Genomic DNA, 25,303 nt, shown 5'->3' on the forward strand with positions numbered 1-25,303 from the left:
TCCCTGTGAGTGCAGGGAATCGCAAGGGGGTCGCAAATTGCGACCCACCTCATTAATATTAATGAGGTGGGTCTTTGCGACCCACTTGCGATTCGCAGGTGGTGTCAGGGACACCATTCTGCATCTGGAATTGTGACTCGCAAATTGCGAGTTGCTCCAACTCGCAATTTGCGAGTCTCAATCCCATTTCTAGCTACATCTGGCCCAGTGTTATCTACAAAAACCCTGCGCAGACATGCAGCTGGGGCTCCTGAGGCATGCCCATCTGTGACTGGAGGCTGTCACTGCGACCAAATGTTTAGGTATGAACCAGAAAGTCTGAGCATTTCAACATACTTTGTATCATATAGATTCCACCTCACAAATACATAAATACATACAGGTTACAGGTGAGGAATAGCTAAATGTCACCTCTAAAAAAGTCCGTACCCCTCCCACTTCTCTCTGGATACCACTAAAATCTCATAAGTAAACACTCAGTCCTTGGTTCAATATTCTTTGGAAGTCAGAGAGCTACTAAATGATGCATCAGATAGTGTCTTGTACAAGAAACCTGTTTAAAAGACCCTGCTTCTACAAACAATATAGTTTATAAAAAAAGAAAGGTGGGGGGGAGTTGTGGTAATTGTGAAAAAAGGTTTAAAGATGTTGGTTGAACCTTTTCCGCCAATTAAGGGGTTGGCTAATTTGTTACTTCACATTACCCTGCCACTCTCCCTCATGCACTTCCGCTACTAGACCACTAATTATCTGTTATTTTGTTTACTAGGTGGATGACCTCACATCCTTGATACATTAAAACATTTAGTAAAATTAGCTAACCAGAAGCACTACTCAGAGATAATTACTACTTCTCCCAATCCCCAGAAAGCAAATATATAATATTAGAAAAGGAACTGGCAAATGAGTCTAGAATAGTAACAGAAGTCATTCTATCTAAAAATATGAAATGGTCTCTACAAACATTGTATTGACAAATTCATACACTTAAGAGTTTGAGGCAGAGAATTTGTTTTTATTCTGTCCTCTTTTCACTCTTAACCAGATAACCTCTCAAGACCTCAGCGAGGGCCTAAATGTATTCATAACTGCATCTCCATCAGATCTATAATCAGTCTATACCCTCAGACTATTTTTGTAAATACCGATGGCACCTCATGCAGTACCTACTGTATGCCTATTACCTCCTTATTTCGAGTTCTGCACTTCTAAATAGAATGGGAAACTCTAATAATATACATTTTACCCTGTTTCATCTTAGATTGTTGTAGTGTTTTCCAGCAGAAATTCTGCAACGTTTTCAATGAGCATTGGCAAAGCCAACAGGAAAAGTATTCAAAAGTATATTAATCTTTATTCAGGCAGAAAATCCGGGTTGTGGCAACATCGGAATAACTATGGTAGTCATGTTGAGGGCTCTATGCTTTTAGTCTCTCATGCTGTAGAAATTGTTTCTTCTAGTTCATTTTGTTCTGTAATATCGTTCTAGGTGAAGTATCTATTTTCTGACAAGACGGGGACTCTAACCTGCAACATTATGCACTTTAAGAAGTGCAGCATTGCTGGTGTTACGTATGGGTAAGTAGTACACTATTAAGCTGAATCTGGTGTCCTTATTGGGGTCTCAATTTTCTTAATTGCAAATCCACGCTGGCCGATTTTCCTTTTTGTGCATGTGATCATTACATTGGTACAGATAATAAAGAGTTATACATTTCAATTTTTTTAATTATTACTCAATTATTTTGATGGATAGCTACAAGGAGATTGTTGTTGAAATGTTGTTGCTCCTAAAGTAAGAAACTCATTATTAGAGGAATAGAGTAATAGACAGGAAGTGAGGCATATGCAATACATACATTTCTCCTGTGCAGGTCGTGGTACAGAATCACTTTTAGGGTTGTTGACAGCAATGTTTAGCCAAAGGGGCTTTAATTTAATCAGGCCACAATAACTGGCGACTTGTAATAGTAACTTAAAAGAGAGCGATGAAAATAATCTTCTACAGTGGTCTCTGAACACTGTCTATCAGTCAGTTTGTAAGTCTGTTGTTTTATTTATACTGCATTTTAATGAGTTAGGTATGTAGTGTGTATTGCGTGGTTTACATAGTGTTTGAAACCTTAACCCCTTAGCTCCTACCCCGTGCTGACCCCTTTTATGGCTATTTGGGGTAGTTTGTGCTTAGGCCTTCATAACTTTTTTGTCCACATAATCGATCAATGCCAAATTTGTGTCCTTTTTTTCCTACGTCCTAGGGATTCTAAAGGTACCCTGAGTTTGTGGGTTCCCCTGGAGGAGACCAAGAAATTAGCCAAAATACAGTGAACATTTCGTTTTTTTTCGAAACATGGGAAGAAAGGGCTGCAGAAGAAAGCTGTGGGTTTTTTCCCCTGAAAATGGCATCAACAAAGGGTCTGTGGTGCTACAATCACCATCTTCCCAGCTTTTAGGAACAGGCAGACTTGAATCAGAAAACCAATTTTTCAACACAATTTTGGTATTTTACTGGGACATACCCCTTTTTTACTATTTTTTGTGCTTTCAACCTCTCTCCAGTTAGTGACAGAAATGGGTGTGAAACCAATGCTGTATCCCGGACAGCTAAACATTTCCACAAAGTAGACAAAATTCTAAATTCAGCAAGGGGTAATTTGTGTAGATCTTACAAGGTTTTCCTACAGAAAGTAACAGCTAAAATAAAAATATATTGAAATTGAGCTGAAAAAAAACAGCCATTTTTCTCCAAGTTTTACTCTAACTTTTTCCTGCAATGTCAAATATTCAAAAGTAGTATACCGTTACATCTGCTGGACTCTTCTGGTTTCGGGATATATAGGGCTTGTAGGTTCATCAAGAACCCTAGGAACCCAGAGCCAATAAATGACCTGCACCTTCATATGGGTTTTCATTGTACACCGGGTATACAGCAATACATTTGGTGAAATATAAAGACTGAAAAATAGTTATCAAGGAAATCTTTGTATTTCCAAAATGGGCACAAGATAAGGTGTTGAGAAGCAGTGGTTTTTGCACATCTCTGAATTCTGGGGTCCCCATACTATCATGTGAATTACAGGGCATTTCTCAAATTGACTTGTTTTTTCCACACTGTCTTACATTTGGAAGGAAAAAATGTAGAGAAAGACAAGGGGCTATAACACTTGTTGTGCTTTTCTGTATTCCCTCAAGTCTCCCGACAAAAATGGTACCTCACTTGTGTGGGTAGGTCTACTGGCCGCGACAGGAAACACAACATGGGCACATCACATTTTTACATTGAAATCTGACATGTTTTTTGGAAAGTGCCTAGCTGTGGTGTTTGGCCTCTAGCTCATCCAGCACCTAGGGACACCTACCAAACCTATGCATTTTTTAAAACTAGACACCTAGGGGAATCCAGGATGGGGTGACTTGAGGGGCTCTCGCCATGGTCTGTTACCCAGAATCCTTTACAAACCTTAAAATGTGGCAAATAAAACACTTTTCCCTCACATTTTGGTGACAGAAAGTTCTGGAATCTGTAGAGGAGCCACAAACGTCCTTCTACTCAGCATTCCCCCAAGTCTCCCAATAAAAATGGTACCTCACTTGTGTGGGTAGCCTAGTGCCCGCGACAGGAAATGCCCCAAAACATAATGTGGACACATTACATTTTTCCAATGAAAACGGACATATTTTTTTTGCAAAGTGCCTAGCTGTGGATTTTGGGCTATAGCTCAGCTGGTACCTAGGAAAACCTAGAAAACCTAAATATTTTTGGAAACTAGACATCCAGGGGAATTCAGAATGGGGTGACTTGTGGGGCTCTCACCAGGTTCTGTTACCCAGAATCCATTGAAACCTCATAATGTGGCAAAAAAAAACTTTTCCCTCAGATTTCGGTGTTGCAAAGTTCTGGAATCTGAGAGGAGCCACAAACTTCCTTCCACACAGCATTTCCCCAAGTCTCCTAATAAAAATGGTACCTGACTGTGGCACTCTCACCAGGTTCTGTTACCCAGAATCCTTTGCAAACCTCAATATTTGGGAAAAAAAACACTTTTTCCTCACATTTCAGTGATAGAAAGTTCTGGAATCTGAGAGTAGCCACAAATTTCCTTCGACCCAGCATTCCCCCAAGTCTCCTGATAACAAATGGTACCTCACTTGTGTGGGTAGGCCTAGTGCCCGTGTCAGGAATAGATCACACAACGACAATGTTGGTCCTTACACGAGGGCAACTGTTGACCCTGGTGTGATCCATTCTTGATGCAGGCACTAGGTACAGGCACTCAAGCTTAGGTCAAGTCTAAACAGTAGTAAGAGCCTCAAGAATGTCCATCATGTATGGCAGCAAAAGACCCTGGTGAAGGAAGACTGGAAGAATATTTACATGAGGTAGCTGAGTGGGTAGCTTCCTCTGTTGGGAATAGTGAAAAGGGTCTGTCCCTTTATTACCATTCATGCTTTCCCTTCCACTGGTTGTTCAAAGCCTGGGTAAATGGAGCAGTAATCATCTCATGTGCACAGCACAGCTGTTGAGTATCAGTGCATTAAACCAGAAAACCATCACTAAACTTGCATGATTGTCAAGCTCACTAGGTAAAAACAGCAAAACGTACATGAACAAACCACAGAACAGGAGCTGCATAACTCTCTAAATCCATGCAAAGACTTTCCCAACAGATGGCATTTCTTGCTGATTTATGGAAATCCATTGCATGATTCAAACCTTGGAAAATAATGGCCCCTGTACCATTAGGATCATTTTTGGCATCTTGTGAGCATTTCTAAGAGATTCACCAGCCGTTAGAAATTGCAGTTCTGGGCCTAATGATGGTATTTCTTGCAACGTTTGGGCATTCATAGCATAATGCCCATCTTTAGTACAATACTGACTCTTGCTTGATGGAAGAACGTATTTCCATCTCATGGGTATCAATGGTGGAATGGTGGTAATTCTTGGCCTATTGTGGCTATCCATGTTATGATTGCTCAGTATTGGGCATAAGGTTGACCCTGGAAAAAAGTGGTAAATTCAGCAAAGTGAGGGCATCCATTGCACAATTGTGGTTTGGGACATTTGATGGTACTTTTTGCCACATTATGGCCATTCATTGGACAGTATGGATAAATATTGACACATTGAGGGCATCCATATCATTATTGTGACTACCCTTTCTATAATGCTGGCCTTTTCATTATGATGGTAAATCATGACATTTTGTGAATATGCTTAATCTGATGGTGCCCACCTCGGAAGAGCCTTTGCTTTATTTTTCTAATTCCTGGTGTATTGTGGCACCGTGGCAGTTAGTGACATAAAAATACAGTGGGGTGGGGCTCTACATACATTAAAACACACATGCATTAAAAAATTAAAAAAAAACACATTAAAATTAACATCTAAGAAAGAAAAAAATTAAAGTTGCTTACCTTATACTGCAGCACGTCCTCAATGCTTTCCAATCCCTGGCTCCAAACTCCTCCGAGCATGAGGTGATGTCACACAGCCAACTACCTTATCCAATCCAGACAGTGATCTCATACTGTGAAGCAGCATGAGTGAAGTGTCTGGATTGGATGAAGCAGACTGCCTCAGCAGTCTGAAAGGCACTGGAGCCCTAAAACAGCTGAGTTGGGGAGGTTTGAATTGGGCATGTCAGGCTGCTGGCTGTAGAAAGATAGCCCGCCAAACCTACATGTGCATTTCAATCATAGGGGCCACTCCTCATTGCTGCCAATCAGCTGCAATGAAGCACTGGCCCCACCCCGACACTCTGCTCAGACGAGAGTAAAAAATGATATGGTAATTAAATCATTTATTATCATTTCATTTTTTACTCCTTCTGCAGCATTGGAGGGGGAGGCTGGGGGGGGGTGACGCTCCTCTGCTCCTATGGAGGAACTGTCGCTGTTGTGGCGGTCCCTGGATGATCGTAGCAAGACACAGTGTAAATAATTGTGAATGTGTCAAAGGAGGCTCAGAGAAGGGAGAAATCAATACAAGAGAACATATGTAATATGTAAGCTAGTGTACATGCTTACCTGACTCCCTTTCCAACACCCAACACTGACACACCTTCTACAGTGCGCAAATCATTCAACAGACAATATCATTTTATATTATACACAGTCCTTGTATTTTATGTATGAGAAAGTACTTACAGTCACACTAAAACTAACAGGTTAAAAGTGATGATTACGATACCCCTCAGGTTGCTAACCCCCACCTGCGAATGGTTTATTTTTTCTGGGTGACCCTATTAGTTATAGTCCACAGTAGCCTTGGACAGAGGGATAAATTGGGCACAACTGCAGTTTATGCTCCCCAAGATTCTGATGAGCAATTAGTTCACTCCTTCTGACCCCCGTAGTGCCCAATAGGGAAATTAAGCAGCACCTGATGGGCTGGTCTGAGAGGTCAGTTGGTGGGCCATTATTTGGCTGTTTGTAGGCCTGTTTATTGGTCTGCTGGGCCGGTTTTTACTGTTGATTTCTCTAATATCAAAACAAACATTTCCTGCAGCAACACATAAGCATAATTCAGAACTGCCTCAATTTGCAAACTTAGGCCACTAGTTAGTTATTTTCTCTCCGAGTCCATCCTCAGGGATGACCTAGAATGTCCTCATCTTGAGTAACAGAAACTGCAGTCCCAGCCCTCACCCCTAACCTCAACCAGATGAAAGTGCTCAGGAAGCACTAATCAACATCCCCTGCTAGCAAAGTCTTTATGGAGTTTCTAAAGCTATCCTTGTCACCATCCTCCTACCTTCAGTGTCTGATCTCCACCTTCCAGCCACAGGAATCCAGACAATACACTTTCTCTGTCTGGGCAAGGTGTCCTCATCCTCCATCTTCTTCCATGCTAATGTAGGGGCTTTGAAAATGGATGATATTGTTTTCAGTACCCACTCACACACACTCTTCCTATCACACATGTATTACACACATACTATGTATGCACACACACTTGACATGCACACAGGAAGTTAGTGCAAAGTTCTGGGTTTGACATGAAAGCGAATCATTACACGAGGGGTCTGTAGGCTACACTCACAGTGACACAGACAGAAAGGTCTGGTCAGTTTAAAGACAACAAAATATAGTACACTGCCACCACCACTTCATGTGCTAAACCCATGATAGGGACAGAAGTATGAGGGCCTCCCTTGTGCATCCCTCCAGGTCACAGGACAGGCCCAGGGCTTCACATTATATCTGGCAGATCTAGGCCACTGCAGATATCCTATGTTAGCGTGACACCTGGGCCAAAATAAAAGTCAGGATACCAGTTGTACAGTCAGCTGGGCACTCAATGCCAGGGTACATGCCAGTTTACCATGCAGGGGCCAATTTTTCTCTCAACATAACAATCTCAGAAATAAATCTCATTACATTGCAGCCAAAATGAAAAATTGCTCACCATGCAGCTATTTGTACTCATGTTATTCACAGCAAAAACAAAATAGTCTTTCTTTCCTCCTACCGAGTAAAGTAATGCTGTAATTAAAAATTGCATATTTCTGGGACATTATTCTCCTCTGAAGATGCAATTTATATGACTATATTTGCCATGCACACTTGCACATTGGCCCATGCTGAAGATTTGTTATTCTTATGTTGCATATAACGTACCTAACTGCCTGCCTTTATTCTGATAAATGTTCATTGTCAAACTGTATTATATAATGAAATGGAAATTCTGAACTTTATAGTTTGCAGTGCGAAATTGCAACGTATATATCACATGAAAATATACATCGTTTTAATTGTCTTTAATAGATCAATTTTTGTCTTGTCATTCTATTTCTCTAACATTATTGTTTTTTTTAAGTCATTTTCCTGACCTGGAAAGAGAACGTTCCTCGGAAGACTTCAGGTATGTTAGAGAAATGCTTTATTGAAAACCTTAATTTTTCATTCGCTCTAAGCACTCTTATTGGGACGCGTGTCTGAGGCAGTGCTGCGTTGCTGCTGCACAAGCGCTTGTGTTTTAGGAAAACTTGCATTGCTGCTGCCTTTGCTGCACATGTTCTGTGTACATGAGTGAAGCTTGCACTCCTGTTACCCTTGCAGCATATGTTCTGTCAATAAGGTGTATTTGTAGTGCTGTAGTGGTTTAATCGTGAAACTCAAACAATTATAATCAAATGGACATATCTGGTCAATCACAAACCTATCCACTCAACAACACACAGCCACGCAGTCTTGCTAATTATTTTCCCTAATAATCCCCTCCCCAACCACAACCTAAGCACACTTTCATGGACCCATTCAAAGAACCAGACACACAGCCTTATTTATCTATTCACCCATTCACACCTACACATTTACTCACTTTTTCCCAAACGCAGAACATCTGCCTCTTAATCTATTCACCCAAACCCTAATTCAGATTTCACATCAAACACTGGTTAATGGCTAATGGTGTGTAAAGTTACATTAAGGTGGTATCCTGAAACTCTGGCATGGAACCATTCTTCTTGGACCTACTTTGAACACACGCTTCCTATAGAATATAAAGTTATTTTCATACATTCATGCATTTTTTGGCCTCTTAAAGCGAGTTTAACACTTCCCCTCTATGTGGCTTCTGAAAATGCAGTTCACAGTCCATATGCTAGTCTGTAGAGTGATATAAAGCTTATGTCACTGTCCAGTGAAAAGAGAAATTCAAAAGTCATTGCCACAAGTGTGCCTTGCATCTCCTTTCTTCTCTCACTCTGGTAACTATTGATTGCCTATACCATCCGAACAACGAGGAGAAAAAATAATTTGGAAGTTTCTGCTGGAAAAATTACAACTTAGGATCCAAGTGGGGTGATTTTGACCAAAATTTGGCTCAATAAGAATAGTTTATAGTTCAACAACCAGGTTAGATACTTTGGAGTTTGACAGATTCACTCCAGAGGATTATTTCTAACTATTTAAACATGCTTTATGTCATTTCCAGATTTGTATACCACCCAACCATGCACCCTGAGGGCAAAATCATAGCACACCATACTACTCTAGGTGGAAAGCTGGAAGAACTCACATTAGGTGTTATCAGCCCTAATTAACAAGAATAGCATTAACTCTCTATGGAATGATTCAGTCTTGAGGAGCTTTTCTAACCTTTTAGGGTTAACCTTCTCCCGTAAGGTGCCATGTAATCTTACTCTCTGCTCTGGCAAATCCCTTTTTCTGACATCACTCTTGGAAAATGCAAATTACCTGTACTGAACCTGAGGAACATAGAATGATTTTACCTTCTAAATGTTGACTTAAGCGAGACTGAGCCTTCACTCCATTCATGAAATCTTGAGCCAGATCCTTCTCGACACTGACAGGACGATTGATCTCTTCATTGTAGAAGTGAAAAGTGGCCCTGTCTACAATAGTTTTAATGTGTTGTAACTTACTGATGGCATTACACACATGCCAGTGTAGAATGCATTAATGTAATCCATCTGAGACAAAGAAAGTGATTTGATTAATGATGGTGGGTTTTCAGCAGTGCAGTGATAGTGTTATCCAATTGAAGATAGTAGTTGCACATTCTATCAGTTTTGAAATTGCATTATGAAGGCCCTGCAGTCAAACAAAGCAGGCACTATGGAAGAAGGTGACTCAACAGAATTATCCAAGAAAATGTTCGGGCTTTAGGGACCACTTCTAAGCTTGCATCAACTCTTTCTTTGCTATATTTAAGTCTACTTACTCACACCCAGATGTTAATATTCTTACAGTAGTCATCAATTAGTGCTCAACCTACTCTGCGTGCAGTTGAGTCATTGCAGGAATCTAGAACTCCAGAAAGAATGTTTTATTGATCACTCACAAGTCACCCATGTGAGTATTGTGTAGGAGGAGTGAGAAGGTTGATCTTTGTGGAACTCCCTAGGCAACTGACAGAGAATCAGAAAGGTAGACTAACTGGGTTCTATTTAGCAAAAATGTATCTAATCACTTAGGCTGATTTTCACCCTTGGTATTTCCAGGATCAGACAATCTTATCCTATGTCAAAGATGACCAATCTGCCCATAATTATTCGAATCATGGTCCAACACAGATAATGGACCCTCAAGAGTTTTTTCCTAATGTTGGCCAGGACACTTATGGGTCCATTCAATATATGAAAAGAGATGGGTTAATGTGCCAAAAACTCTTGCAATCCATAAGAGTCTGAAGTTAGTTGAGCGCCACTCTTTAGAAAATGGAGCTAAAATGTAAAGGTTGCTCTGGAGAAGAGATATTCTTTTAAAGTTCCTTGCATGATACCTAGTAGTAACGTTTGATTGCTGATTGCCATCAGTCTATTAGATACTTCCTTTACCATGAATCTCTTTAAAAAAAACAGCAGCCTTGCAGAGGGTAGACTCCCCTGATATTGAACTGAGGTTTGGGACTGACAAGGTGACAATCTAATTTTCCATTTTGGAGCTACTTTAAATAAAAGAAGAACACAAATTGTTAAGTAGCTAATCGAAAACAGGGAACGTTAGACTGCTTACAAAGAATCTGTGTAGCCCATTGCAGAGCACTTAAAGTAGTTGTATAGCTTTGTCTGATACATCTGGATGCTTAATAAAGTAACTCTTTGAACATAGTTTAATAATTCTCAATGCTAATTCCCATAATGCATTGATAACAATTATGCAAGGATCACTGAGGGGATGTGTAAAGCTGTTGAGGTTGCCTGCACCCTGGTTTTAATGCACTTGTTTCTCCCACTCCTCATGTTCTGTAATGGAAAGTAGAATGGAAAGGTCAGATTTCCTAAAGTTAGTTATCATATCATTGAAGAAAGATTACTCAGATAATTGTAATCATTACATAAACATTTTAGAAAGTGATTTGCTCCCTGTAGTGTTTCTGCAGCTTTGTGAACCAATAGGTAGGTGCATTCAATAAGTGAAATGCCTCAATGTATGTTTTGAATTAAGAAAGAGCATTTCTTGCTATAGACATAGAAAAGAAAACAGATTATGGAAACTGGATGGAATTAAAAAGATTAATCGAGAAAGCATAGGTATTTCATTACCTATATATGAGTGATATTATTATTATTATTACTATTGTGTTGTTAATAATATTGTTATTGTTATTAATATTCTCATCTGAGATAGAAGCAATGTTATATCAACAACAATATATTCTGCAGTAATATGTCAGTAATGTGCCATTCTTTTGTATTACTACTTACACCCATACACCTTTATACACTGTGAGAGGGTTACCTCTTTCAGGTTTCCACAGTCATGTAAGATTTAACCATTTTTATGTGGTTATTGGCTTGACTGAATTAGAATACCCTGCACCCATGAGGAGCTGCTCTGTTTATTGACTGGAGGTTCCCAATGTTGTAATGCAAGTTTTAGAATGTGTTATTGTTTTCGGCTGGCAGCACCATACACAACTGTATTTCCCAAAAAATGAGAACCCAAACAACATCAGTAACTTACTCTTTTAGATCCTTCCCATGGCACAGGCCTGTCCTTTGAACCAAATAGTTATCCGCGTTGATCTTGAAAATTTACTTAATATACTAAAGGGTTCATCACCATTCCTAGGTACCTAGGTTTTGTAACAAACAGTTATGTGTTATCAATGGTAGTTATAGTAATATTATGTTATGTTATGTTAGGAAGTTTGTAAAGTGCCTGGTTACTCCAAAAGGAGTGTCCCTGCGCTAAAAGGTTCCCCAACAAGACGGCGACTCTTCGACTCTACTCATCCTTTGCCTGGAAGAGCCAGGTCATTAGCTTCTTCTGGGATGTAGCTTCCTGTTCCTCTTTTCTCGAAGCAAGAGTCATGGAATTCCATAAGTTGGGCGCCAACAACATGAATGAGCATCCCCCCACCGAGCCCTTTTTATTCTGGACACTGCCAACAGAGCCGCATCAGCTGATCTGAGATTTCTTTTGGGACGGTACTCCTGAAGCATCAGGAGTAGATATCCAGGACTTTTCCTCCCTCAAATTTTGAAGCAAAAATTAGGGCTTTGAATGTCACTCTTTCCCTCGTGGGCAGGCAATGAAACTTCATTAAAGCTTGACCCATAGAGGAGAACTTAGGAATGTTCAAAAGTAAGTGAGCAGCGGCATTCTGTATCCTTTGGAGTTTTTGCAGCCTACCATTGGTGGCACCTAGATACAGAATGTTACAGTAGTCCTGTCTGGATTGAATCAGAGCTTGGGCCACAGTTTTCCTAGCCTCTTCGGGGAGAAACCCTATTATATTCCTAAGCATTTCAAAGATGTTAAAACAGGCGCTAGCCAAATCGGAAATGGAATTTTTTTTGTCTAACAGAAGGTTCGAATCAAACTATATGCCCAGATTTTTTACGGCTGGCTTGGAAACTTGGGCTGAACCTAAACTATCAGGCCACCAGGCCAAGGACCAGTTGGATGTCTGTTTCCCTACCACCAGTCCCTCCGTTTTCTCCACATTAAGCTTGAGACAACTACTGTCCATTGACTCAGCCAGCTCTGTAAGACAAGATTGAAACTGAGCAGTGGAGAAACCCTGATCTTGTGTGAGGGTGATAATTAGCTGAGTATCATCAGCATAGGGCACAATCTCAAAACTGCAATGCTCTATCACCTCTGCTAATGGACTCAATTAAAGATTAAAAATCGTCAGCCTTAGGGCCATGCTCTGAGCCACCCCCTGCTACAGAGGGAAGATCTTGGAGGTGTATGGTTTTTGCATGATTTGGAAAGTGTGACTCGTTAGGAAGGAAGCAAGCCATCTCAGCGCTAGGCCCCATATCCCTCAGGACCACAGTCTCTCCAATAACAGGTCATGTGAGACCGTATCAAATGCTACGCTTAGGCTGAGTATAATCAGTGCTGCTGTGTTACCTTCATCCTCGATACGTTTAAGTGACTTAGGTGCTAGCAATAATGCAGATTCTGTGCTGTAATAGGTACGAAAACCTGACTGAGTCTTATGTAAAAGATCTTGTGTCTCAATAAAATGTATCAATTGCTATATAATAAATACAAATTCTTATTCTTGTTCCCAATACTTAATGTGCAAGGCAGTTAGCAATCATTTTCAATAATAGTTCCTATAGTAAGATTATGAAAAAGAACAGATCATGTATGCACATAAAGTTTGAAAACCTGGCATGTAAAGCCATAATAATAATACATTTATTAGTCAAACATATGCTAAACAGGTGACACACAAATTGTATGAGGTGCAAGTAAACACAGGTTATTTTGTCTGCTGCTGTTTTTTTGTGAACGTCACTTTTTTGATATTCAAGCTCATGGTATTATTCCAAAATAGGATTTAGCCCAAAATATGGTTTATGTTGACTTTTTGATCAACATGCCAGCCAATTTATGGCAGGTCGTTAGCAGGATTAGATTCACATTCAAAACAGAAATGGCTGCATTTTTTAACTTTTAGTTACCATATCAATATGTACAATAAGTTTCACAGCTTCAACATGATTTAGAGAAATACCAAGAGCGTACTGGACTTTACAGAATTTCAGTGTTTAGAAAGTTGTCCATAGTCCACACCAAAATACAATTGTACTTGAGATTGATCTCTACTGGAATAATAATATCATACATAATACCTTGCAGGGGTTCACCCCAGCCCTAAACACAGTTACAGTAAGTAACTTTAAACAGTATTGTCTGATGATGATGCTGATCTAGCATCCAGGCGTCCCCCGCCATTGCTCTAAGTATAATTGCAGAGGGCTCTATTTATCTTTAGGTCTAAATTCAATAGGCTGCATAGTAGCAGACATTTCAGTGTTAATAATACAGATAGTGACACTTTTAAGAATCACAGCTATCATAGTCACCAAACCCTTCATCCAGTAAAGAGCTATCTCTCCTTTAGCAAGCTGTAATAGTATTGCAACAAGGTGTCTTACAGACCTCAGTATCTTCACAACATATCTCAACACAGCCACGTTTGGCTTGTTTGGAAACTCGTGCTGAAGTACACTGGATACCATAGCTAGAATGTCCTTCCAGTAGGCAGGAACGTATCGGTATTTCCATACATGATGAAAAATAAATCATTTTAGGGGTAGTGACAGCAGGGACACTAATGATCTGATGCTGTTGATTTTGTTTAATTTGGCAGGCCTAAAGTACAATACATCTAGGAACTTTAGGTGTATAACTTTGTGTTTATTGTCCATGAATATTGTTTCCAGCTGGAAGAAATGGCTATAATAAGTGCTAAGTGTGACTAATGGCTGTGTAAATCAAAAAGGGTTGAGTATCAAAATCAGTCATGGAGGGTTTTCCAGAAGAGGCCTTATTATCATGCAGATAGTATTCTGCAAAAACTAGAATAAACTACTCAAGGGTGATTGGTGCAAAACCAGCAATAGTTAGGTGATATAAGAATTCCTTAAAAACAGCTTACACAAAGCTAGTAAAATATAGAATCTGTTACAAATGGGGTTTTTGGTTGGCAGTCAGGTTACCCTCTGTCCAAGCAAGAACCCTCACTCTAGTCCCCCTCTGGTAGCTTGGCACGAGCAGTCAGGCTTAACTTAGAAGGCAATGTGTAAAGCGTTTGTGCAATAAATCATACAATAACACAATATAGCACCTCAAAAATACACCACACAGTGTTAAGAAAAATATAGAATATTTATCTGGGTATTTGCAGGTCAAAACTATCAAAGATGCAATATGAATTTGTAAAGATATCACTGAAAAGTGTCTTAAGTCTTTAAAAAGTAAACAAAGTCTCTTTCAAGCACAAAGTACCTGGTTTGGAGTGGAAAAACTCCGCAGAAGGCCGCAGAAGAGGAGATGCATAGAAAAATGGTGTGTGCGTCGGTTACGCCCCTTCACACACGGACTTGCGTTGTTATTTTTCACTCGGGGAAGACGTGCGTCATTTTCCGGCACGTGGACCGTCTCCTTCTATGGATCGTGGGATTACCAGATGTCCCAGGGTCTGTGCGTGGATTCCTCGGCTTGTTATCCGGCTGCGTGTCGTTCAGGAGGGCTGTGAGTGGAATTTTCTTCCTCGCGGCAGGCGTCGCGCCGATTTCCTCTCGGGAAGGCGGGTGGCATTGTCCATGCGAGGCTGTGCGTCGAAGTTCCGGTCACACCGCAGACGTCGCGTCGAGCGGCGTCTTTCTGGATCAGCGTGCAGCAATTTTCTCACCACGTAGCAAGCTGTGCGTTGAAATTTTCGGCGCACGAGGAGTCGAAATAAAAAAGAGAAGTCTTTTTGTCCTGAGACCTCAGGGAACAGGAGGCAAGCTCTATCCAAGCCCTTGGAGAGCACTTTTGCAGCCAGACAAGAGTTCAGCAAGGCAGCACACCAACAGCAAGGCAGAAAGCAGACAGGTGAGTCCTTTGAGCAGCCAGGCAGTTCTTCTTGGCAGGATGCAGGTTCTGGTTCAGGTTTCTTCTCCAGCAAGTGTCTGATGAGGTAGGGCAGAGGCCCTGTTTTATACTAAATTGTGCCTTTGAAGTGGGAGTGACTTCAAAGAGTGGCTAAGAAATGCACCAGGTCCCCTTTCAGTTCAGTCCTGTCTGCCAGGGTCCCAGTAGGGGGTGTGGCATTCCTTTGTGTGACGGCAGGCCCTCCGCCCCCCTCCCAGCCCAGGAAGACCCATTCAAAATGCAGATGTATGCAAGTGAGGCTGAGTACCCTCTGTCTGGGGTGTGTCTGAGTGAATGCACAAGGAGCTGTCAACTAAACCTAGCCAGACGTGGATTGTAAGGCACAGAAAGATTTAAGTGCAAAGAAATGCTCACTTTCTAAAAGTGGCATTGTTAGAATAGTAATATTGAATCCGACTTCACCAGTCAGCAGGATTTTGTATTACCATTCTGACCATACTAAATATGACCTTCCTGCTCCTTTCAGATCAGCAGCTGCCACTTCAACAATATATGAGGGCAGCCCCAATGTTACCCTATGAAGGGAGCAGGCCTGGAGAGTGGGAGAGTGGGGGGCGATAGCCCCAGGTGCAGGGCACCCTTTAACCACTCTCCCTTCCACCAGGTCAGGGATGACAGCCTGAACCTGGTCCTCCCCTCTGAGGCTCTTTACCCTCCCTCCTGGAGCGGTACCCCCAGAGTCCAACATGGTCAGGGTGCTTATAGAAGCCGCCCTGCACCCTTCCTCCCCCAGTGCACGGCTGTTAACCTGCAACTAGCCCTCCAAACTGGGGTCTGTACCTTCATGTTGGACTAGGGCCAGGGGTGAGGCTTCCCTCCCCCTGCCCTCCCTTCTGGGGTTCAGCACCCTCCAACTAGGAGTGGCCTCCTCAGAAGACAACATGGTAGGGACACTGTTATCAGTAGCCCCTCCCTCCATGTCCGGGGGGACACCCTGAACCTGGTCTTCCAGCCCAGGGTCTGTACCCTCAGACTGGATCACTGCCTGGTAAACCAGGACTTTCTGGGGGGCACGCCTCCCCCCACCAGGTCAGAGTTTAACCTCTGAACCTGGCCATCCAACCCACAGTCACCACCCTGAGGTTGAACAATTGCCTGGCACACCGGGCTTCTTGGGGGGGGCACACTGACCCCCCACCAGGCCAGAGTTTAACCCCTGAATCTGGGCATCCAACCCAGAGTCACCACCCTGAGGTTGAACAATTGCCTGGCACGCCAGGACTTCCTGGGGGGCACACTGACCCCCCTCCAGGCTAGAGCTTAACCCCTGAACCTGGTCATCCAACCCAGAGTCACCACCGTGAGGTTGAACAATTGCCTGGCACGCCAGGACTTCCTGGGGGGCACGCTCACCCCCCACAAGGGACACACCGTCTCCAAGGGTTACACAAGAGTCTGGTTGGTGCAGGTCTCCTGACCTCAACCCATCTGGCAGACTCTGGATCTCCCCCAAACCAGAAACAGTTTCACCTGGGTCATTCCTGGGGGCTCTGCTCTCAGAGCTGGTCCCTGACTCTCCAGGGCCTCCACTGGGGTTCGCAACCCCCTCTCAACCCTCTGTCTGGACTTCTGCACCCCCTCACTAGGAGTGGGACTGCCAGACACCAGAACTGGTGGGATGCTGGCTACAGTCACCCCCCCAAGTTCTTCTGACACTGCGGCCTCCCTCAACAGGTGGCCCTACGGTACAGGCTAGGCTTCCCTCCTGGTGTTCCTTCATGGAACCCTCTATGACCTGGGACCTACCTGGGACACTACAATCCTCTCCCACCTCACTTGGTTGGGAAACACCTAGACCACTCCTTTCAGGAGCACCCCCAAATGCCTCTTCAAACTCTCTGGTACTCACCCAGAAGTCTGCCTCCATTGTAAGCTCCCTGGGGTCAGAGAACTCACACTCCACCTGGTGTTGGCATAGCTCTGGAAAATAAGGACCAGACATATGCTCTCCACCAATTACATCACTCTGCCCTTCACATGTATTAATCACAGTACCCTTCACCCAACCATCCATTGACTCAGCCTTGAAGAAGCACTTTACATCACCCTCCTGAGACTGGTGAGACAGTATCTGACTGTCCCTGACACTCAACCCATACTCTTCTGGGATGTCTCCACACTCTATATCCAGGACGTCCACCAGGGGGGAACCCTTTTCCCTGTCACTCTCTTCTAGAGCCAGTAAAGTGTCCCTCCTCCCAGTAGGAATATGACTCCCTGTGCCAGTTCCCCAATCCTTCTCAGGGACCCTGTACATAACGGGAACTACCTCATACTCTTGAACTACCTGGGGTGTGTCAACTCCCTTCTTCAAGTTGGGCACCACATCTCTGGGCTTGTGCCCTTCTTCAGTAGTACTGGATGCAAGATTTTTGCTGCCACCATCTGAACTGGACTCAGCCCTTCCGGCTTCCAGTTTCAGCTCTTCACAGCTCAGTTCCTGAGCTGCAATCCTTTCTTTTTCCAGGGGTAAGGCTCTTGCTGCCTCAGCCCTTTCAATAAAGTCATCTAGCTCCTCTCTCCACCGCTCTGCCTCTAGGAGCCATTCATCTTTCACTGGTTCTCTTTCCTCATCTGAGTAGTCTTCCTCCTCATCTGAGCAGTCCTCCTCCTCATCTGAGTAGTCCTTAGTCATTTGGTTTTTTGCTGCCTCTTCCTCTGCCCATCTTTCTTCCCCCCAGGTTATGTAGATATCTAGCAGTTCCATCTTAGTGGATCTCCTTGACATAGGAAGCCCCCATTTTCTGCAAAGCCTCCTTAGGTCATCCTTAGTGAGGGATTCAGTAGGCACGACGTATGAAACACAGTAGATACCCATTCTCAATCTCAATCTGATAAGGTATCAAAGGCAAAACCAAAATCCAAAATCCAAAATATCAATAATATATCCAGGAGGACATCAGAGAACCAAAAGCAAAACAATGAAAAATCAAGTTGACCTTCAACTGTGGGTAGGTAGTGAAATAAATACAAGTCCTATCCTCACCGCTGATCACCAATGTTAGAAATTGGGTTTTTGGTTGGCAGTCAGGTTACCCTCTGTCTAAGCAAGAACACTCACTCTAGTCAGGGTAAGTCACACACAATCCAAATTATCCTTGGTAGCTTGGCAAAGCTAGTAAAATATAGAATCTGTTACAAATGGGGTTTTGGTTGGCAGTCAGGTTACCCTCTGCCCAAGCAAGAACCCTCACTCTAGTCCCCCTCTGGTAGCTTGGCACGAGCAGTCAAGCTTAACTTAGAAGGCAATGTGTAAAGCGTTTGTGCAATAAATCATACAATAACACAATATAGCACCACCAAACTACACCACACAGTGTTTAGAAAAATATATAATATTTATCTGGGTATTTGCAGGTCAAAACTATCAAAGATGCAATATGAATTTGTAAAGATATCACTGAAAAGTGATATAAAGTGTCTTAAGTCTTTAAAAAGTAAACAAAGGGCCTTATTACAACTTTGGAGGAGGTGTTAATCCGTCCCAAAAGTGACGGTAAAGTGACGGATATACCACCAGCCGTATTACAAGTCCATTATGTCCTATGGAACTCGTAATACGGCTGGTGGTATATCCGTCACTTTACCGTCACTTTTGGGACGGATTAACACCTCCTCCAAAGTTGTAATAAGGCCCAAAGTCTCTTTCAAGCACAAAGTACCTGGTTTGGAGTGGAAAATCTCTGCAGAGGGCCGCAGAAGTGGAAATGCGCGGAAAAATGGTGTGTGCGTTGGTTATGCCCCTTCACACACAAACTTGCGTCGTTATTTTTCACTCAGGGAAGACATGCGTCATTTTCCGGCACGCAGACCGTCTCCTTCTATGGATCGCGGGATTACCAGGTGTCCCAGGGTCTGTGCGTGGATTCCTCGGCTTGTTATCCGGCTGTGCGTCGTTCTGGGGGGCTGTGCATGGAATTTTCTTCCTCACGGCAGGTGTCGTGTTAATTTCCTCTCTGGAAGGTGGGCGGCTTTGTCCATGCAAGGCCGTGCGTCGAAGTTCCGGTCGCACCGCAGGTGCCGCATCGAGCGGCGTCTTTCTGGATCGGCGTGCGGCGATTTTCTCACCGCGGAGCAAGCTGTGCGTTTAAATTTTGGCGCACGTGGAGTCCAAATGAAAAAGAGAAGTCTTTTTGGTCCTGAGACTTCAGGGAACAGGAGGCAAGCTATATCCAAGCCTTTGGAGAGCACTTTTGCATCCAGACAAGAGTTCAGCAAGGCAGCAGGCTAACAGCAAGGCAGCAGTCCTTTGTAGAAAGCAGACATGTGAGTCCTTTGAGCAGCCAGGCAGTTCTTCTTGGCAGGATGCAGGTTCTGGTTCAGGTTTCTTCTCCAGCAAGTGTCTGATGAGTTAGGGCAGAGGCCCTGTTTTATACTAAATTGTGCCTTTGAAGTGGGGGTGACTTCAAAGAGTGTCTAAGAAATGCACCAGGTCCCCTTTCAGTTCAATCATGTCTGCCAGGGTCCCAGTAGAGGGTGTGGCATTCCTTTGTGTGAGGGCATGCACTCCACCCTCCCAGCCCAGGAAGACCCATTCAAAATGCAGATGTATGCAAGTGAGGCTGAGTACCCTGTGTTTGCGGTGTGTCTGAGTGAATGCACAAGGAGCTGTCAACTAAAACTAGCCAGACGTGGATTGTAAGGCATAGAAAGATTTAAGTGCAAAGAAATTCTCACTTTCTAAAAGAGGCATTTCTAGAATAGTAATATTGAATCCGACTTAACCAGTCAGCAGGATTTTGTATTACCATTCTGGCCATACTAAATATGACCTTCCTGCTCATTTCAGATCAGCAGCTGCCACTTCAACAATGTATGAGGGCAGCCCCAATGTTAGCCTATGAAGGGAGCAGGCCTCACAGTAGTGTAAAAACGAATTTAGGAGTTTTACACTACCAGGACATATAAACTACACAGGTACATGTCCTGCCTTTTACCCACACAGCACCCTGCTCTAGGGGTTACCTAGGGCACACATTAAGGGTGACATATATGTAGAAAAAGGGGAGTTTTAGGCTTGGCAAGTATTGTTAAGTGCCAAGTCGAAGTGGCAGTGAAACTGTACACACAGGCCTTGCAATGGCAGGCCTGAGACAAGGTGAAGGGGCTACTTAAGTGGGTGGCACAACCAGTGCTGCAGGCCCACTAGTAGCATTTAATCTACAGGCCCTAGGCACATATAGTGCACTCTACTAGGATCTTACAAGTAAATCAAATAGCCAATCATGGATAAACCAATCAACAGTACAATTTACACAGAGAGCATATGCACTTTAGCACTGGTTAGCAGTGGTAAAGTAAAATGCTCAGAGATCAAAAGCCAACAACAGGTCAGAAAAAATAGGCGGAAGGAGGCAAAAGTTTGGGAATGACCCTGTCAAAAAGCCAGGTCCAACAGAATCTATAGTGGAAACGTAAATATGTCTTGTTAGAAATGGGGTCTCTACTTCGCAATGGTTTGCACTTTGTTGAGGTAGGGACCCTTACTCTAGTCAGGGTGAGGAAGTCACACAGCTACAATAACCCCTGGCTCAAGCAGTTAGGCTTATCTCAGTGGCAATGTGTAAAGTATTTGTACACACACACACACACACACACACACAGTAACGCAGTGAAAACACCACAAAGGTACTCCACACTAGTTTAGAAAATAGCCAATATTTATATGAGTAAAACAAGACCAAAACTACAAAAATCCAACATAGACAAGTAAAGATACACATTTTCTTAGCATACCACTTAGAAACAATAGTTCTAACTAGGGCTATCAGGATGTCTTGATGGAGTTGTCTCCAACAGTCGACGACACCCACGAGGTAGTGAGGGACGGTCATGGAGTCGCACGGACCCCGGGTACAGTACTTTGGAAAACAATGAGGAAACAAAGATGTTGCACGGAGTCGAGGAGTTGAGGCGTCGTTGGAGCCGGTGCGGTGTTGGTTCCTTATTGCTACTGTGAAGGTGAGGCATTGGTTCCTTACTGCTAGGCAGGGGAGGTGAGGCATCAGAGGAGGTGATGGGGTGTCAGTGGCTAGGCTTTTGTTCCTTAGGACAAAATGGGGGTCGATGAATCCAGCAGGTCAAGATGCAAGGTGTATACTTTGTGGTGTTGTGGGCATACCATGTGGACACAGGTGTTGTGGAGTCGGAGTCAGGTGTCAAGGGCATTGGTGGCACAGGACGCAGGACTCACACTGTGGCGGACTTTAGAGGCAGTGCGGCTGGGTCTTGCCTGCTGTGGAGGTTACGGTCGATGCATTCAGCGAGGAACATGGCACTAAGATGGGGGCTGTGTGGCCCCCTCCAATATTTTAATTAGCCCCAGGGAGGAGGTGGTCTCTGGGGCCAGGGTTCTCCAACAGACACCCCCCAAATTTAATACTGTTTGACCCTGGGGAGGTGATGGACCCCAGGGCTACAGGAGGGGGCGGGCACCACCGCATTTAATACTGTTTGGTCACAGGAATATGGCAGTCCCCAGGGCTGCAGCGAGATGGGGCACCCCCACCTGCATTTAATTCCCTGTATGCCCTGGGGAGGTGGTGGTCCTCGGGGCTGCAGAGAGGCGACCCCCCACATTTAATATGTATTTGCCCTGGGTAGCGTGGGTCCCTGTGGCTTCAAGGGAGCCAGTCAGCCCCCTCCCCACATCTAATACTGTTTGGCCCCAAGGAGGTTGCATCCCCGGGGCTTTGGGGGAGCCAGGTTGCCCACTGCATTTAATACTGTTTGGCCCCAGGGAGGCGGCAGTCCTCGGCGCTTAGGGGGTCCGGGTGACTGTCCCGCATTTATTGCTGTTTGGCCCTGGGGAGGTGGTGGTACCCAGGGCTGTTGGCCCCCGTATTCAGGATTTCAATGACCCAGGGACCTGGGCTGTTTACAAAACAAGCGGATCTGCCGTGACTCCCGTTGAAAAAAAAATTACAATGCTTTTTTAGCTCTTGGGGGTCTCTCTGGGACCCCAGCACTAGAGCCAAGAGGTCAGGGTGTCCCGACCCTGGCCCCTTTTCTTATTTTTTTACCTATTTTTCTGGGACTTGGCTGAAGCTGAGTCCCAAGATGGCTGCCAGTACTTCCTTGCTGAAGTCTTGGCATCCAATCAGATCTCAGCACGATATCAGGAGGATTGGCGGTTTATATTTTCTTTAATATTTCAAAAATTACTGAACAGATTTAAACCAAATAACAAAAAGGCCTCTTTCAGGGGCCAAAAGCTAGCTTTCTGCCGAATTTGGTGTAAATCCGTCCAGTGGTCTGACCACTATTCCTGTCGAAAATTCTTATGGATATTAATAGGGAGAAAACACGTTTTGAACATCCTCTTTTTCTCAGCCCCCGCTTGACGATTCACCCCAAAACTTACCAGACAGCAGCTGAAGTTAGCATCATTTTTTTTTTTTCTGAAGATTCTTCAACCAGCACCAAAGATATAGGCTGTAAAAAAAAATGCTTTTTCTATAGAATCTTGGTTCTAACTATAACTATCTAGTGGCGACCTCCACCAGATTATATATATATATATATATACACACACACAATTTGAGGGGTTCTGGTGACATCACAACCCACTCAACTCAGAATTTCAAGATGGCAATATATGTCTGTATCACAGTTGTTACATATTTTTTTCTAAATCCTAAAATTACCCTTGACACCCAAAATCCCATAACCACCCTATACCCTAAAATTACTTTTGACACCCAAAAACCCATAAACACTGTAAACCCTAAACTTACTCTTGCCACCCAAAAACCCATACCCACCCTAAACGATAAAAAAATCAATTTCCACCCAAAAACCCATACCCATCCTAAACCCTATAAAATCCCGGCCACCGTAAACCCTAACATTACTCTTGTGACCCAACAATCCAAACCCACCCTAAACTCTAAAATTATCTTTGCCAACCAAAAACACATACCCATCCGAAACCCTAAAATTACCCTTGTCACCCAAAAACCCATATCCCCCCTAAATCCTAATGACCCTTGCCACTCAAAAACCCATACTCACCCAAAACCCTAAAATTTCCCTTGTGGGTACGAAATACCCATCCCTGTCGTAAACTCTAAAACTACCCTTGCCAACTAAAAACCCATACCCACCCTAAACACTAAAATTACCCTTGCCACCCAAAAACCCATACCCACGATAAGCCCTAAAAATTCCCTTGCCACTTAAAAACCCTTAAGCACCATAAACCATTAAAAAACTCCTTTCGCTTGCAACACAAAAACCCATACCCACTGTAAACCCTAAAAATACCCTTGAGAACCCAAACCCCATAACCACTCGAAACCCTAAAAAACAACTTTCCCTAATATCTATAAATATATATATATATATCTATGTGCAAATATATGTATGTATGTATAAAAACATAAAACTTACCTGCAAAATACTTACATTTACTAGTAAAACCTTTACAGCGGCATTCGTTGTAAAGGCATGTATGGTAAAGGCCTAATCATAGTAAAATCCTTTGTGGTAAAGGTTATGTGTGGTAATGGTACTTGCGTTGTAATGGCTGCATTGTAAGGGTATTGCATGCTAACCACAGCGTTCTAATGACTGTTTTCCCTACAGCGACTTTCACTAATGAATAGTAAAGACAGGTTTGATGTACATTTCACATACAGTTCACAGAGATTCCTAGAGAGTCTCCTCAATGCAGTGAGCTGTAAATGTGCTAAAGTACCTCTATGAAGGTTTTACAGGCCCACATGTTTGTTGTTGCTAGTACTCCTCCTTACCTGTTTTGCTTCACACTACAAGGTAACCAAGATTTTTCAGTTCATGTAACCCAGACATATCAAGATTGTGTGTATTGCTGTAGGGCAGTGGTTCCCAACCCTTTGACTTCTGTGGACCCCCACTTTATCAACACTGGAACCCAGGTCCCCCACTGAATCATTATTGGAATCCGGCCACTCTCCACTAAGTCACTACTGAAATCTGGGAACCAAATCTGTTAATATTATTTAATTTTCTAAGCGGTAGCGGACCCCCTGCGGAGGCTTTGCAGACCACCAAGAGTCCCCAGATCACAGGTTGGGAACCACTGCTGTAGGGTCTTGCTGTGCAGTTTATCTGCTCATCGTGTAACCTGTACACATACAATTTATGCACAGGTAGATGCTTGGATGAAAGTGAGGATGATCCCAGAGGCAATGTGTAAAGCGTTTGCACAACACACACAACACACGTGATGCACTATCCCCACCACAAAGGAAACACAACACCATGTTATATGAAAATATACTGTATTGTGCACAACGCAACTATTAGACCAAACATCACATATCAGTAATATCCTGCTACCTTAGCAGTTGCCAGAACGTTACACATTAGTTATTCTGTAAAACTAGCAGTAGTCACGTATAACACACAGGTTACTATTCTGCAACATAAGCAATAGTTAGGAAACATGTTGTTACACCAGAGCACTTGTCATAACAATATCCTAAACCCCCATATTAGTAACATTATGTAACGTATGGCAAGTCCGAAAAACATATTAGCATGTTATGCCCATAAAAGGAACATTTGCATATACATATGAAACATCATAAAACAGGTAGGCAACATATAAATAACTAAAGTCTCTAAAAATAACTTATGTTATATATATTGTCTTTCAGTAGTACCTGGTTTCTCTGATTCGTGCCAGGAGAACGAGAAATGGGGCCCCTGGCACTCCTCTGCACCAAGCGGGGGCCTCCTTATAGTTCAGGGGTTGAGGGGGATGACATGCACCCCCTCTGTATTTATGACGGGCCCCCCGGGCCTCAACCGTCCCTCAGGAGGGGGGGCCAAAGTCAGCAAAAATGATTTATGGAGTAGGGGGGCACCATGCACCCCCTCTGCTGTAATAACAGGCCCCTCCTTGGGCCCTCTATCTCTGGGGGCCTCCCCGGGCCTCAAT

The 25,303-nt window shown here is 43.3% G+C and overlaps 1 protein-coding gene across 1 annotated transcript in view; it reads left to right on the plus strand.

Annotated features, from left to right (window-relative positions):
• Positions 1–25,303, plus strand: part of ATP8A2 (ATPase phospholipid transporting 8A2) — a 1,954,943-nt gene that overhangs the window by 600,257 nt on the left and 1,329,383 nt on the right. The window contains exons 14-15 of the mRNA XM_069202231.1: positions 1,490–1,578; positions 7,823–7,867. Of these exons, the coding sequence (XP_069058332.1) occupies positions 1,490–1,578; positions 7,823–7,867 (134 nt within the window). The remainder of the gene's footprint in view (positions 1–1,489; positions 1,579–7,822; positions 7,868–25,303) is intronic.

The sequence above is a fragment of the Pleurodeles waltl genome, chromosome 8 (assembly GCF_031143425.1).
Source record: "Pleurodeles waltl isolate 20211129_DDA chromosome 8, aPleWal1.hap1.20221129, whole genome shotgun sequence".
In the NCBI taxonomy this organism is placed as follows: Eukaryota; Metazoa; Chordata; class Amphibia; order Caudata; family Salamandridae; genus Pleurodeles; species Pleurodeles waltl.